The sequence below is a fragment of the Globicephala melas genome, chromosome 10 (assembly GCF_963455315.2).
Source record: "Globicephala melas chromosome 10, mGloMel1.2, whole genome shotgun sequence".
NCBI lineage: Eukaryota > Metazoa > Chordata > Mammalia > Artiodactyla > Delphinidae > Globicephala > Globicephala melas.
In genome coordinates, this window is record NC_083323.1 from 90,511,122 (window position 1) to 90,525,319 (window position 14,198).

Sequence of the window (14,198 nt, forward strand, 5' to 3'; positions counted from 1 at the left end):
ACCTGCCTTTTGTTGCAAAACTCCTGTATATCCTAGCTCCCCCCTCACCTCCTTGGAGCAGTTTTCTCAGGGTTACTTGAGACGCTCCTCCCGGGCTTGAAGTCCTCAGTAAGTCCACCGAAGAAAACATAACACTCAACTTTTAGGTTGTGCATATTTTTTTTAGTCGACATACTAAAACAATAATATTTTGAATGTAATGGGTTAAGTAAACTATGTTATTAAAATTAATTTCACCTTTTCAGAAAGTTTCTTAATGTGTCTAGCAGAAAATTTAATATTACATATGTGGTTAACATTCTATTTTTATTGGCTAGTTCTAGTCTAAACACTCCAATTAAAAGGCAGAGATTTTCAGATTGGGGAAAAAAGCAAGATCCAACTCTATGCTGTTTACAAGAAACCCATTTACATATAAAGATATAAGTAGGTTAAAATTAAAAAGATGAAACAGGTATACCATGAAAATACTTAACAAAAGAAAACTAAAATGTCTATATTAATATCAGCCAAGATAGACCTCAACACAAGACATATTATTTGGTATAAAGGGTGACATTGTATATAGATAAAAAGGTCAGCTCATCAAAAAGACATGGTAAACCTAAAAGTATTGTATTTGCACCTAACAACATAACAACAGAACTTCGAACTAAAGCATAAGCTAAAAGAAGTGAAAGGAGAAATAGACAAATCCATTCCCTCTGTCAGTCATTGTTAGAACAAACTGACAGCAAATCATTAGGGTAGAGAAGACTTGAACAACCAACCTGACCTAATTGACATTTATTGAAACTTCACCCACCAAGTGCTCACAGAAAGCACAAGAGAGGCCATATTTGGGGCCATAAGGCAAATCTCAACAACTTTCTGGGCATTGAAATTGCACAGAGCATGTTCTCTGATCACAACGACAGTTACCTAGAAATCAATAAGGAGATCTCTGCAAAATCGTCAAAGTTTTGGACATTCAACAACACAATTCCTAGCCCACATATCAAAGGAGAAATCACAAAAGAAAACTGAAAACATGTTGAGTAGAACTTACTGCACATGCTAAAATATCAACAAGATATTCCAGAAACCTTTCACCATCTACTTACTTAACACATTTCTTTGTGAACCATTAACTAAAGGGCCGACTCCTCCAGCTTTGATCCAGAGTGGCTGAGTGCCTGCTAATGAGTGTTGGGTCAGCAAGTCACTAGTTTTATTTTGCTCTGTATCTTAGCCTTTTTTTCCTGGTTCCGTTACTTGCTCAGCTAAATTGAATTAATATTTACTGATCACCATTTAAGCATAAGGGTCATGCTAGGTCATGCTTATGAAATTATGAAGATAAGTAAGGCAGAGCTTCTGATTCCAAGTGTTATATTATAGGCATTATACGCCTAGAACTGCTGCCTGGTTCTATTAGCTCCTAATTCGCCATTTCTGGAGCTTGTTTAAGACAGCATTTTACCAGGCAAGTCCTTCCTTTAATTCAGCTCGGTCCTAGATTTGTTCATTATATGTATAAACCTTGAAGGTCTTGAGTCTGTGCCATTCCTAGTTTTTAGAACTCAGTATGGATCCTGGAACTCTGCCAAGGGAAACTTTAATTAATTTTTGACAGACATGTTAAAAATATGTCCTCTAGCTTGATTCTGAGTTCTTGCTTCTTGGTGTTTCTCTTTCCTTTTATCCCAACAGAAAATAGCACTATGTCCTTTTCCTTAATTGTGGCCAGAAAGATCACATATAGATGGCAATTAAAAGATTGCCGCAGTGGTTGAGAGTCCGCCTGCCGATGCAGGGGACACGGGTTCGTGCCCCGGTCCGGGAAGATCCCACATGCTGCGGAGCAGCTGGGCCTGTGAGCCAAGGCCGCTGAGCCTGCGCGTCCGGAGCCTGTGCTCAGCAACGGGAGAGGCCACAACAACAACAACAAAAGATTGCAACCACTGGAACAAAGAGCAAAAAGAACTTTGCTGAGACATTGCATTGCTCTAGTGATAAACTCTACCATCTTATAGATAACAGTTTTTCTTCCATACATCAACATATATAGTAGAGCCGAATTTTACTTTGAGATTATGTATTAAAGGCAGAGAGAAAAATGAAAATCATATGTAGTTAAAACCACTCCTAAAAAATTTCTAATATCAGCATGACCTCTTAAGACATGTGCTGCTAAAGGTTAAAATGTTAATGACTTTTTTTTTCTTGGCATTATTCTTGGGCAGTGGAAGCCTAGGCTAGTTTGAGGGTGAGGTGAGGAATAGCAACTGGTAAATAACGATATCCTTTACTCTCAACTAAAAATATGTAATTTTGATTTTTTTTTGCGGTACGCGGGCCTCTCACTGTCGTGGCCTCTCCCGTTGTGGAGCACAGGCTCCGGACGCGCAGGCTCAGCGGCCATGGCTCACGGGCCCAGCCGCTCCGCGGCATGTGAGATCTTCCCGGACCGGGGCACGAACCCATGTCCCCTGCATCGGCAGGCGGACTCTCAACCACTGCGCCACCAGCGAAGCCCGTAATTTTGATTTTGAGCCAGCTAAATATTAGCATAAATTCATTGCCTCAAAAAGCAATTTGCTTAATATGAGAATGTGTTCTAGAAAAAAAACTTAGTTATAATCATACTATTAAATTATATAGCAGCAAATTACATCGTCCAATCATGAATCTAAAATTGTCATTCAATCTCAAAATAGGTTGACTTTTTTTGGTTTAAACACATTTGGATTAACAAAAGCTTACAGTAAAACGTCATCCAGCTTCAGCAAGGGACTGTATTCTTAAGGTAAAGCAGAACTTTGAATCTTGTCACTTGATTTCAAGGCAATTGATCTTGCCATTCTGGGCTCTGTTTTCATGAGAACCCCCAGGGGAATACACCCAACAAAGAGACACAGAGAACAATATTGCACACGATGCTTACTTGTTAACACAGTGATTGATCGTGATGGCTTGGTAACCACATTTCCATTTACCACTACCAGAGTGATGACATAATACAGGCCGTGATAACTGGCCTGAAAGATAACGGGAGGAGGCAAAGTATTGTTGAATTCCTCAAATTCGAAGAAGTAATTTTTTGATTCACCAGTTATCTTCACCACATACACGGATGATGGACTCATGACATCTGAAGCTTCTAAAGAGACAGCGATGCTATTATCATCTCGGACAGTTACATGGAATGTTGTAGCATTCTGTTTAAGGAAAGAGAGAAAAAGGAAATGAGGTCAAATTTCAGATTATTTTGCAATAAAATTATACTGACATAATTTCCCCCAAACTTGTGTGTGATAAGCATTGCTTTGTGAAATAGAGTTGCATAGGTATTTTAGCGTAGGAGGAAAAGCAGAACGAGGGAGATTAACCCTACTGTGGCAATTGATCTTCTCAGGATTTTTTACTTTTAGCGTTCTTCTTGATTGAAAAGCTGCTTCCGGTTCATGGGTTGTGCCATGTAATAAACACAAAATAAACACCATGGAAATGCATAATTATAAATGAATGAAAATCATCTTGGCACTCGACTTCCAGAGAAGTCCTATGGAAGGACTTCGTTTCACCTATGTTGCAGAAGCTGTATGGTTTGAAGAAGCACTATTTTACTTTGGAGGGAGTAGTCCTGCCATAGTCCTAGGAAAATTCTAGAAGAATGTTTCAAGGGAGTGATTTCCTCTCTGATGTCTCACCTGTCAGTTCTGGAAACTAAAATAGTCAGGGCTGAGAAACCTGTGATAATCCTCATTAAAGGTTAGCCAGTCCTTAATATGAGAAACTAAGATGCTCTTTGAGGAAAGGACCAGGCTCAGGAACCGTGGGCGTTGATGGAAAAATCAGCAGTTAGTGGACTGAAAACTTTGCTCCGAGTCTCCAGATAAAGGCTCATGAACAGTATTTGAAAAGTCATTTGTGTAGTTGGTTTGAATATTCCTTCCTGATTTTTTCCCACACGCCACAGGCAGAATCCACCCTCTTCTGTTCTCTGGCCTTGACACGACTCATAGACTTTCTAACACTTGCCGTTCTGTTTTTAATTTACCTTCTGGGAATGTAGTGTCCAGGACAAGTTATTTCATTGTTCTGAGCCTCAGGTTTCTTTTCTACAAAAGTGGGACAGGAAAATTGCTGAAACTTGTCAAGGACTTACAAGGATCCAGGTACCAAGCTAGGCAGGCTATAAACACGATCATCTCATGTGATATTCAGAGTTATCTCACGAGGTAGATATTATTATTTCCATCTCAGTTTGTCACTGTGCAAACTGAGAGCCAGAAAGATTAAGTCACTTGCTCCAGGTCACACATGTAGGTTGGACTTTTAACCACCGTACACAAGTACCAAGACTGAGCTCCACTGTTGTTCTACATGTCTTTGCCTTGTCCTCTTGACTTATTTTCCTAACAGCGAGTCTGACAGACAGGATATAGCTGATAACTGTTTGTTAAATGAATGAAAGGATTGCCGTTTGCATTAATTATATGTGATCATTCTCCTCTTAGGATTAATCTACTTATTGATTTTGGTACCTCACATATTGTCAGCAACCAAATCAGGTGTGCAACGCATCAATCCTTTAAAAGTTACTGTATAGACCTAAAAACATACTGACTTTTTTTTCTTCTTATTTCATTTTGTAAGAAGTCTGGTTTTTAAAGGTCCTAGGACCTATAAAGACTATCTGGCCATTAAGAGAAGTTTAATTCTATGTTAACATTTAGTAGACGTAATTGTGTTCACGCTATTCCTATCACACTAGACTGTAAGTCCTCTAGGCAGAGACTGCATCTTATTTCTAGCTGTGTCTCCAGCTCCAGGACCAATGCCTGGCATATGCCAGGTGGTTTGTGATCTGGGCAGGCCTGGGAAGATTTATGTAACCCGGGATTGTCAGTACAGATTGACTCTTTAAATGTCCTTTATCCACATTTGTCTCTCATCCTCAGATACATGGGCAGATTTCTAAAACAGAGTTCTGTACTTTGGGGACCAAACATAAAATGTGACCCATTCTCCATTGCCAGCGATCAGGTGGAACGTAAGGCTAAACCAAGTGCTGAGTATCCAATAGCACTGAAATCTGGTTTCTATTCATTATTGATTATAGAAGTTGATTCACTAACTCAGAAAAGAATACGTTTACAGGCATCAGAGACACAATTACTAAGAATTTTTTGCTCTATGTTTTAACAGCCAATAAACTGGAAGTGTTTATGATAATGAAAAGAGGGAAAAATAAACTCAATTTCGTAAAGTGTTTAAGAAATCTATGTCTCATGTGCCATGATGCCGTGTAGACAGTTAAAGCCTCCAGGAAAAGGAACTGATCTTCCAAATGCGAACAACAGCTTTGGGGATGATTGTATCAGCCATTAAAATAAGCATTGGCCCATGTGTTCCCAGGTTGCCAAAAATAAATCAGGGTGGGCTAATCAGATTCAGTCAGTGGCACTAATGAGGATAAGGCAGCAGGCTAAGTGCAGTCTAGGCAGCGAGCCTAAAAGAAATGTCATCTATGTTATTTTTTTCTTCTCTGTCCCCTTCACTTCAGCTTTTCCTAGAATCTACATTCAGGAGAAAATTCTGAATGTATGTTGCAGGCATGTCATCCCTGCTGAGAAGCAGAGCAAAAAGGAAGTATTAAAAGTAATCAAAATGGATCTGGTAAACTTAGGTAAGGCCAATGCTGATTTATTTGATGGATAGAAAACTATTTAAAACTTTTTCTGAGACTGGTAAAGGTATTGCTCAACTCTGCAGTCAAAATATTTTCACTGAAATGTCCTTTGCATAACGAAGTTTAATATAGAAATTTCTCTGGTCCAACACCCTCATTTCACGCTTGAGAGGACAATGGTGCAAATGTCACACAGCTAATTGATGTCAGAATAAGGTCTAGGATCCACACGTTCTGATGCCCCTTGGTATTTCTCTTTCCTGAACTAGAGGTAAGTTGCTTGAGACAGAAGAAGGGGCCTAGGGGTTTGGCTTCAGCAAGGAAGCGGGAGCCCAGGAGCCTGTCACCTGTTCTAAAGCCAGTCCTGGGACAGAAAAGCTATTGGAGACAGAGTGGACAGCATTAAAGAGGAGAAAAATGCAGGATGAGTCCCTGGGATGTGGGTCGAGGAAGAGAACTAGCCACAGATACATACTGAATAAATCCCAGTTTATAGCTTAAATTGTTTAAGTCGGACTTCCAAAATTTCCAGCCAAAGGTCCTGGTTGATACAAGAAAATTGTTCAGTGTTATAGACATGTAGAGAAGATAGCAATTCATTCTGCTTCTGCAGATGGATATGAGGGAAGGTTTCAGGGTAGCAGGGTAGAAGGGATGCTTGAAAGGTACTCAGGAGTTTCCCAGGGAAACAAAAGTGAGAAAAGTCATCTGGAGAAGTAGGAAGAGACTCCAGGTTGCTCTGGAGTGGGTAGACAGTGCTAGGATGCTCAGAGGAGAGAGCAAATAGCCCAGTGCAAGTTATGCCTTATTAAGGAATCTGGATATTTTTAGGCCAAAAGAAATCATGCACTGTTTGAATGCAGAAAAGTGGAATGATTAGACAGATCACAGTTTAGAAAGGCCAATATAGTTAGAAGGATGGGCCTAGTGTAGTTAGGAATTGGCTGACTGAGCCCATCTAAGGTCAGCAGACAGTAAGGATGTTGTAACAGTTCACATAAGACCTGACCAGAGTTCAAACAAGAGCTGGCTGCCCCAGATCTGCCCGTGTGACCTGCCGGTGTGACATGCTTCTAGAACATTATCAGTGCTTCAGCTGGCAAACCAATCAATGATTAGTATTATTAGAGAGGGCATGTTAGAGGGAACACTTAGAAAACTCTGCTGTGCTAAGGTTACCACATAAGAAGCGATGGGATGCTCAGTTCTTTTAGATAGTAGTATTAATGGTCTGGTGCTTATATAGCACTTAATGGCCATAATTCTCTGCAGACGTTATGTAATTCATCCACTTAGCCTCCTGTCCAGCTCCTGGGAAACCTTTTCCAGCAAGACAGTCTGTCCTTTCAGTTCCTTCAGGAAGATTAAAGTCCCAGAGCAGCCCTGATACTTTCTTTCTTTCAGAAACTGTCAGAGCAGAATTTGGATGTGGATTTCAAAGACTAAGGATGGCCTCCCCCAATCTCCCATTATTTATTCTATCATTCTTCAGAAAATTTTGAACAACCAGCGTGTATCAGGAATGGTGCAGGACATTGGGGATATATTCTATTTGGGAGTAAAGAGAAAGCCAGGCCTTGTGTGACTCTGTCCTTCCTAGAATTGCGTCTGACCCATAATCACAGCAATGATAATGATTTCAATGATGACAATATTATGAAAAAGAACATCAACTTCCATCATGCTTATTGCATGGTGCCAGAAACTGCTCTGAAGCTCGTACAGCAGGTTCTTGAAAGCTGCTTGCCGAGTGAATGTGCTTACCAGCTGCTGTGTGCTGCCAGACGTCTTTATGTGGGTCTTACATGTACCTTTGCAGGTGGAGTATGTCAGTTCTCTCTTAGTGCCTGAGTCCACATTCACGGCAACACTGCCTTTCATGTTTTACATGCTCAGATACATCCATTTCTGTCTTTACGATTTCATGAGACAGAGCCCTCATCTCTTTTGCCTCTTACTTGGTAAAGGGGTCCAAAACTCAAATGTCTGGCAGGTAATATAAATGTGTGAAACAGTCAAGTTTAAGAGGATTGAATGATGGATTAGTTAGCAAATGGGAGGGTACAGGCATTGTCTAAAAGCATCATTAAAATCTGGCCAAAGAAAACACATTTGTTTGTCTCTAGGCGAACATAAAATAAAGGGTATACTGGATTTTGGGACTGTGGATAAAGATGTACCTTCTAAGATAATGTAATATGATGGAAGTCAATGGAATATGGTTTCAAGAAGAAAGTGGGGGTCAGTGGTGTCACATGTTGGTAAGAAATGAAAGGCAAGGATTGAAGAAAAGTCATTAGACTTGGCCATCAAAAAGTTAATAGTAACATCTTTAAGAGCACGTCCTTTACTAGTATAAAATAATGAGAGCACAAGGCAACTTTTAAGGAGTTAAAGAGTAACACAAGCTACATACCCATAGAGTGGTTAAAATTAAAAAGACAACAAATACAAAGTATTGAAACAATTTAGAGCAAGTGGCATTTTCATTCACTGCTGGTGGTAGTGTAAATTAGCTTAAGCATTTTGGAAAGCTGGCAATATCTACTGAAGCTGAATATTTACATAACACATGACCCAGCAATTCTAGTTCTAGATATAGGCTCAGCAGAAATGAATGTGTATGTGCTCCAAAAAACATGTCGAAGAATGTTCACATTAGCTTTGTTTTGGGGTCATAATAGATTCATGGGCATTGATTATATTGTAAATAGTTTAGTTACAAACAAATAAAAGGTGCCACACCAAAAAAACCCCCCAAAAAACCACATTTGCAGGCCAGTCTCAGCCCGTAGGTTACTGGGTTCAGCCCTTGAATTTGTTGCATTTGCCATTTCCTTGATTAAATAGATTATCTTTGCACCTTCAGCTTTCAATCTTACTCTGCTCTGCACAACCAAAGTGCAGAATGATAAGGCAATTTTTACCCATGAAGCATTAATTTAAAATAAATACTAATAATATTTCCTTAGCAAGTTGCCGTGTGTGTGCATAAGTGTGTGTAAAATAGCATTTTGTTATATATATTAATGCAGTAATTATTTCCCGACTGTCAATATGGACCTGGGGTAGAAGCTCTGTGGAGCTCTTAATTTTGGAGATCAAAGAAAACAAACTTGAGGAAAGAACTCAACCTGGCATTTTTAAAGTGGAAAGACACTTAGGCTGAGGAGATATGCCAAGATTTTATGTGATATGTAGGATAATAACAATAGCCACATATCACATTTTATATTTTATAGAATGTTTTAAAATACATTTTTTCATTTCATCCTCAGAACCTCCCATTAAGTTATTATCTCACTTCACAGATGAAAACACTGAGGCACAAAGGTAGCCCAAATGCTACCTTTCATACCTGTCCTTAATTGGTGGTGAACTCTCTCAGCACAAACTATGATTTATTCCTCTAATTATGCTTGAGAGATGCTCAAAAAGTGTGATATCATGAAAAAAAGCAGTTTCGGAGATAAAAAGAAACTTTGGAGGTAGGCCAACGTGGGTTCAAATCTCACTTGAGTGATAGTCTCTCATTTTAATTCTTTGAGCCTCCTTTGCTTCAGGTAAATTATGGAAAAGCTAAAACCTATTATGACCAGGTTTTGGGGGGAGGGAAATGAGATTATATGTGTACATTACCCAGTTGAGTACATGATATTTAGTAGAACCTCCAAAAACAATAGCTAATTATTGCTACAGTATTTATGACCTATTTTTCTCCTTGATTCTCTTTGGGACATGTACATTTTAGAAGATGTATCATTTTAGGACACTAACACCATGGTTCATAAATGGTTCCATAACCACTCTGACTTTCAGTCTACTTATTCAATAATCAATATTACCCTTTTTTGTGGCCTCATGAAAGAGTTTCTTTTTCTATTATTACACCTGTGTGAGACAGCCTGAGCTAACCTGCTTGACTGAAGGTTACCGTGGGAACAGTTTCTGGGACCTACTATGGTGACGAGTTTAGAGACCTGTGAAGCTGCCTGGTTGATGATAGACTCGGGAGGAGGTGGGTCCGCCATCCAGAAAGCCATCACATACATCTGTTCTTGACAGTCCAATGATCAGGCAAGTTCTGAAAATGCGTGACATTCTTCTGGCTTAATATGTTATGAAAAATAGGGGTCTCTGACAGGTCAATTCTGTGAAACAAGTGTTATTTTCAATAACAAGTGTTACTTCAACATGCAATACTGACAAACATTATTTTGCCTGAATTTTTAAATTCTCTACCCTGCTTCTTTATCCCTAACAGTATTGATAGTTTTTAAGTGGTTTTACCTCAGAAAGATGCTTGTAAAAATGTAGCTGTCCCACTTATAGAAAGATAATGTGAAAGATAAAGGCGCTAATCAGTTATTTTAGAATTGATGAGTTCAGTTGAATTTCCCCACAGGCAGGAAGTGTCTCTCCAACTGTGATACCAGTTAATTAAATCCTGAGGATAGTTAACAAAGAGTGCCTTCTGCTTAGAAACACATAGTTCACAGCCTATTTAGGTGCGATCCTTGTGACCTTTTGTAAGCACTGCCCTTTAACCCCCCTCCTCCTTGAGTTAGCATTGTCAACAACAGAACTTTCAGATCTTTAAAGCAAATTGTTTCCTGTTTCCTGTATCCTCCACCATCACTGGGATTTTATGATTTTCCTGGAGGACTGATCCCTCCATGCCGGATAAATTAAAGCCCAGAAGTCAAGGGAGATGAAGTGCTGTACTTTACACACATGCTTTGCTCAATGTGTACTTTCATGTAGTTTTAAAAAAATTGGTGGCACAGTGGTTAAGAATCCACCTGGCAATGGAGGGGCACGGGTTCAAGCCCTGGTCCGGGAAGATCCCACAGGCCACAGAGCAAATAAGCCCGTGCGCCACAACTACTGAAGCCCACGTGCCACAACTACTGAAGCCCGTGTACCTAGAGCCCATGCTCTGCAACAAGAGAAGCCACCGCAATGAGAATCCCGCGCACCACAAGGAAGAGCAGCCCCCGCTCACCGCAACTAGAGAAAACCCGCGCTCAGCAACGAAGACCCAACGCAGCCAAAAATAAATAAATTAAATAAATAAATTTTTAAAAAATTAAAAGAAATTTTTTTAAAAATTGAGTGCCTGCTGTATGCTTGGTGCTGAAGATATGATGGTGAAGAAAAGAAATTTGGTCCTGGTTCCAGTGGTGCTTGGAGTCTACAACAGAAGAGAAGAAATATACCATTTTAAATAATTACAAGTGAAAGAGGCATTGTACAGAAGTGAATGATGATAAAAGAGGACCTAGCAACAGGATCTAACCTAGAGTAAGAGTCTATACAGGTAAGTACAGGCTACAGTAAGAGATGGCCTGCTGAAGATTTAGAGAAAAAATATGATGTGTGAAGAACAGTGTATATGAAGATTTGGGGGCTGGAGAAAGCACAATGCATTTGAGAAACCAGAATATCAGAATGGTCAATAGTGGAAACTAGATCATAGGATACTTTCTAAGTCCTTCTAAAAAAGGTGAGGCTTGGGCTTCCCTGGTGGCGCAGTTGTTGGGAGTCCGCCTGCCGATGCAGGGGACGCGGGTTCGTGCCCCGGTCCGGGAGGATCCCACATGCCGCGGAGTGGCTGGGCCCGTGAGCCATGGCCGCTGAGCCTACGCTCCGCAGCGGGAGAGGCCACAGCGGTGAGAGGCCCGTGTACCACAAAAAAAAAAAAAAAAAAAAAGTTGAGGCTTATTGCTCAAGGCAATGGGAAGCCACTTACAGCTTATTAAGCAGGGGAGTGAAACAGATTTGCATTCTGCAATAGAAGCAAAACATTTATTATGTTAACTGCTGGCTCCCAAATTCCTATTAGGGGAACTTTTAATGAAAAAATACTTGATAACGAACCACTTGGGATAAAAGGACACACTCTAAAGGTATGAGCAGAGGAATCTAGGCAAATGAACAAAAACAAACAAAAAAAGACTAGTATACTAGTCTAGACTAGACTACTAGACTAGAATACTAGTCAAATACTAGTCAAACTAGTATTCAAGTTACAAAGAAAAGAATGGCCTTATTCCAGAAAGTAAGGGAGAGAGATAAGAGAGGAGGGGCTGGAAAAAAAAACATGGAGAGAGCTTCCCTGGTGGCGCAGCGGATGAGAGTCTGCCTGCCGATGCAGGGGACGTGGGTTCGTGCCCCGGTCCGGGAAGATCCCACATGCTGCGGAGCAGCTAGGCCCGTGAGCCATGGCCGCTGAGCCTGCGCGTCCGGAGCCTGTGCTCCGCAACGGGAGAGGCCACAACAGTGAGAGGCTCACGTACCGCAAAAAAAAAAAAAAAAAAAAAAACATGGAGAGAAGAGCCAGCATGATGGTGTGATATTGGGATACAGGAGGGGCAATCAGCTAACAGAAATATGCAGATGATGAGGAGGTCAAAGAACATTTTAGAACTGGGAAAGCCTAATGTTTCACTTGAAGTTAGCATTTTGAATACTAAACATTTCTCCATCTCCCCAAACCCCAGTCTTTACTAATGTTTGTGACATTCACACGTGTTTTGTGTGAGTGGCTCATTAGTGTGACTTGATGAAGGGGCTGAGTTTCACATCCATGTGTTAGGACACAGAAATGGTCATCATAGAAGTTGGTGGATGCCTGAGGGAAGAGGAAATTGTGAGAATGAAAACCTCCTCCAAACTGACAAAAATCCCAAGGGGATTTGAACACTGGAAATGGGAAAGGATTTCAAGCCAATTTCATTTAGGTCTCAGGGTGGGTAGGAGGGTCCTTCTGGTTACAGTACAGAGAGCTGGTTGGTAAGGACAGGCAGATGTAGGGTGTGATGGTAGTGTTCTAGGAGAGAAATGATGGCAGCTAGGAACAGCATGATGTCAGGAGAAATGCAGAACTTTTGTTCTACAAAAGTAGAGCAAAAATAGAAATGCAGAACTTAGTGACTTGAAATCTGATTGGTTGTAGGTTGCTTGTGGGGTTGATTTTGCACACAAACACATTACCATTATCATATATGAAAACGACTGCAGGCAAGCAGAGATTAGCAGGGTGGGATGAAGGTGATGTGTATAATTAGTTCAGTTCCGTTTGATACACAACGAGTATAAGATGCATGTGGGATATCCAAGTGCAAATGCCAAGTGGCTGATGAGCTATACGCACCCAGAATTCAGAAGAGAGGTCTGCATCTAATACTTGGAAGAGATCGCAGGAGAGATGGTAGCTGAAGCCCTGGGAATCGAGGAGATACGGCAGCGTGGTAACACAACTACTACTATTAACAGTGCTTACTTTTACTAAGAATCTACTTTGTGTTAAGAACTTTTTAGGCATTACTTTGCTTAATCCTTTTAACAACCCTCTAAGATAGGTATTATTATTTGCATTTTCCCAATTTGTAATTGAGTCTCAGAAAGCTTCAGTAATATGGCCTAAGGTCACATGCTTTTATGTGGTGGGCGTGAGAGTTAAATCCATGTTTCTCTGATTTCAAAGTCTGTCCAATAACCATGACACTCCACTTCAAGCTTGTGCCACAGACTGTCTTTTAATTCATTCCTCTGCAACCATGTGGCATGAACATCACTTCAAGATCACTCATCTTTATTACATGGTGTGGGCGGTTACAGGACATTCAGGTGTAGTGGAAAGAATAGTGACTTAAATAGAGCTCAAAATGAATACCAGTTCCATTACATATGGACTACCCCGTAGAGACCTCAGGGAACCTTAGTATCCTTGTCGAGAAAATGGGAAAAGAATGCCTATCTTACAATGTTGTTGTGATTAAAATGAAAAAAATGGAATTAAGATACTTGCCATATTTTATGTCTTGCACATACTACGCGCTTAATTTTTTTTTTTCTTTTTTTGCGGTACGTGGGCTTCTCACTGCTGTGGCCTCTCCCGTTGCGGAGCACAGGCTCAGCGGCCATGGCTCACGGGCCCAGCCGCTCCGCGGCACGTGGGATCCTCCCAGACCGGGGCAAGAACCCGCGTCCCCTGCATCGGCAGGGGCACTCTCAACCACTGTGCCACCAGGGAATCCCTAAGCGCTTAATTTTGATGGTTTAAAAAATGGCAATTACACTTAATGAATCTGGCTAGGGAAGCTCTTGTTAGCTGCATTGCAAAGCTTTCTGAATACCATTAGAAACTGAATAGATAATAAAAGAAATTTAAGTTTTCACTTGTGTAAGAACCCTCAACATCATAATAAAACTCTAAAATGATAATCATGCAATTTTTCAACGTGTATTTTTCAGGAACAGTGGTAGCTCAGATTTGCTGTTACTTGAACTAGTTATAGATATAATTCAATTAGAAATATTATTTTTTCTTGTCATAGTAAAATAGCTTCTAAACAAGCCTAACTCTCTCTTATTTCTCCTTTCTTCAAAATACTGAATTATTAAGAGTAAGAGAATTACAAAATTACAGTCTTGAAGAAACAATAGGATTATGAAGAGTAAGGAGCATATAATTTAGGGTAAAAATTTGTCTTATTAGATTGTTGAACAAAGGCAA

General features: G+C 40.3%; 1 protein-coding gene across 3 annotated transcripts in view; it reads right to left on the bottom strand.

Moving 5' to 3' along the window:
* The window catches only part of PTPRO (protein tyrosine phosphatase receptor type O), a 231,335-nt gene that overhangs the window by 109,428 nt on the left and 107,709 nt on the right, over nt 1-14,198 (bottom strand). For all 3 annotated transcript variants that reach the window (XM_060306114.1, XM_060306115.1, XM_030841319.2), the window contains one exon: nt 2,927-3,200. In XM_060306114.1, the coding sequence (XP_060162097.1) occupies nt 2,927-3,200 (274 nt within the window). The remainder of the gene's footprint in view (nt 1-2,926; nt 3,201-14,198) is intronic.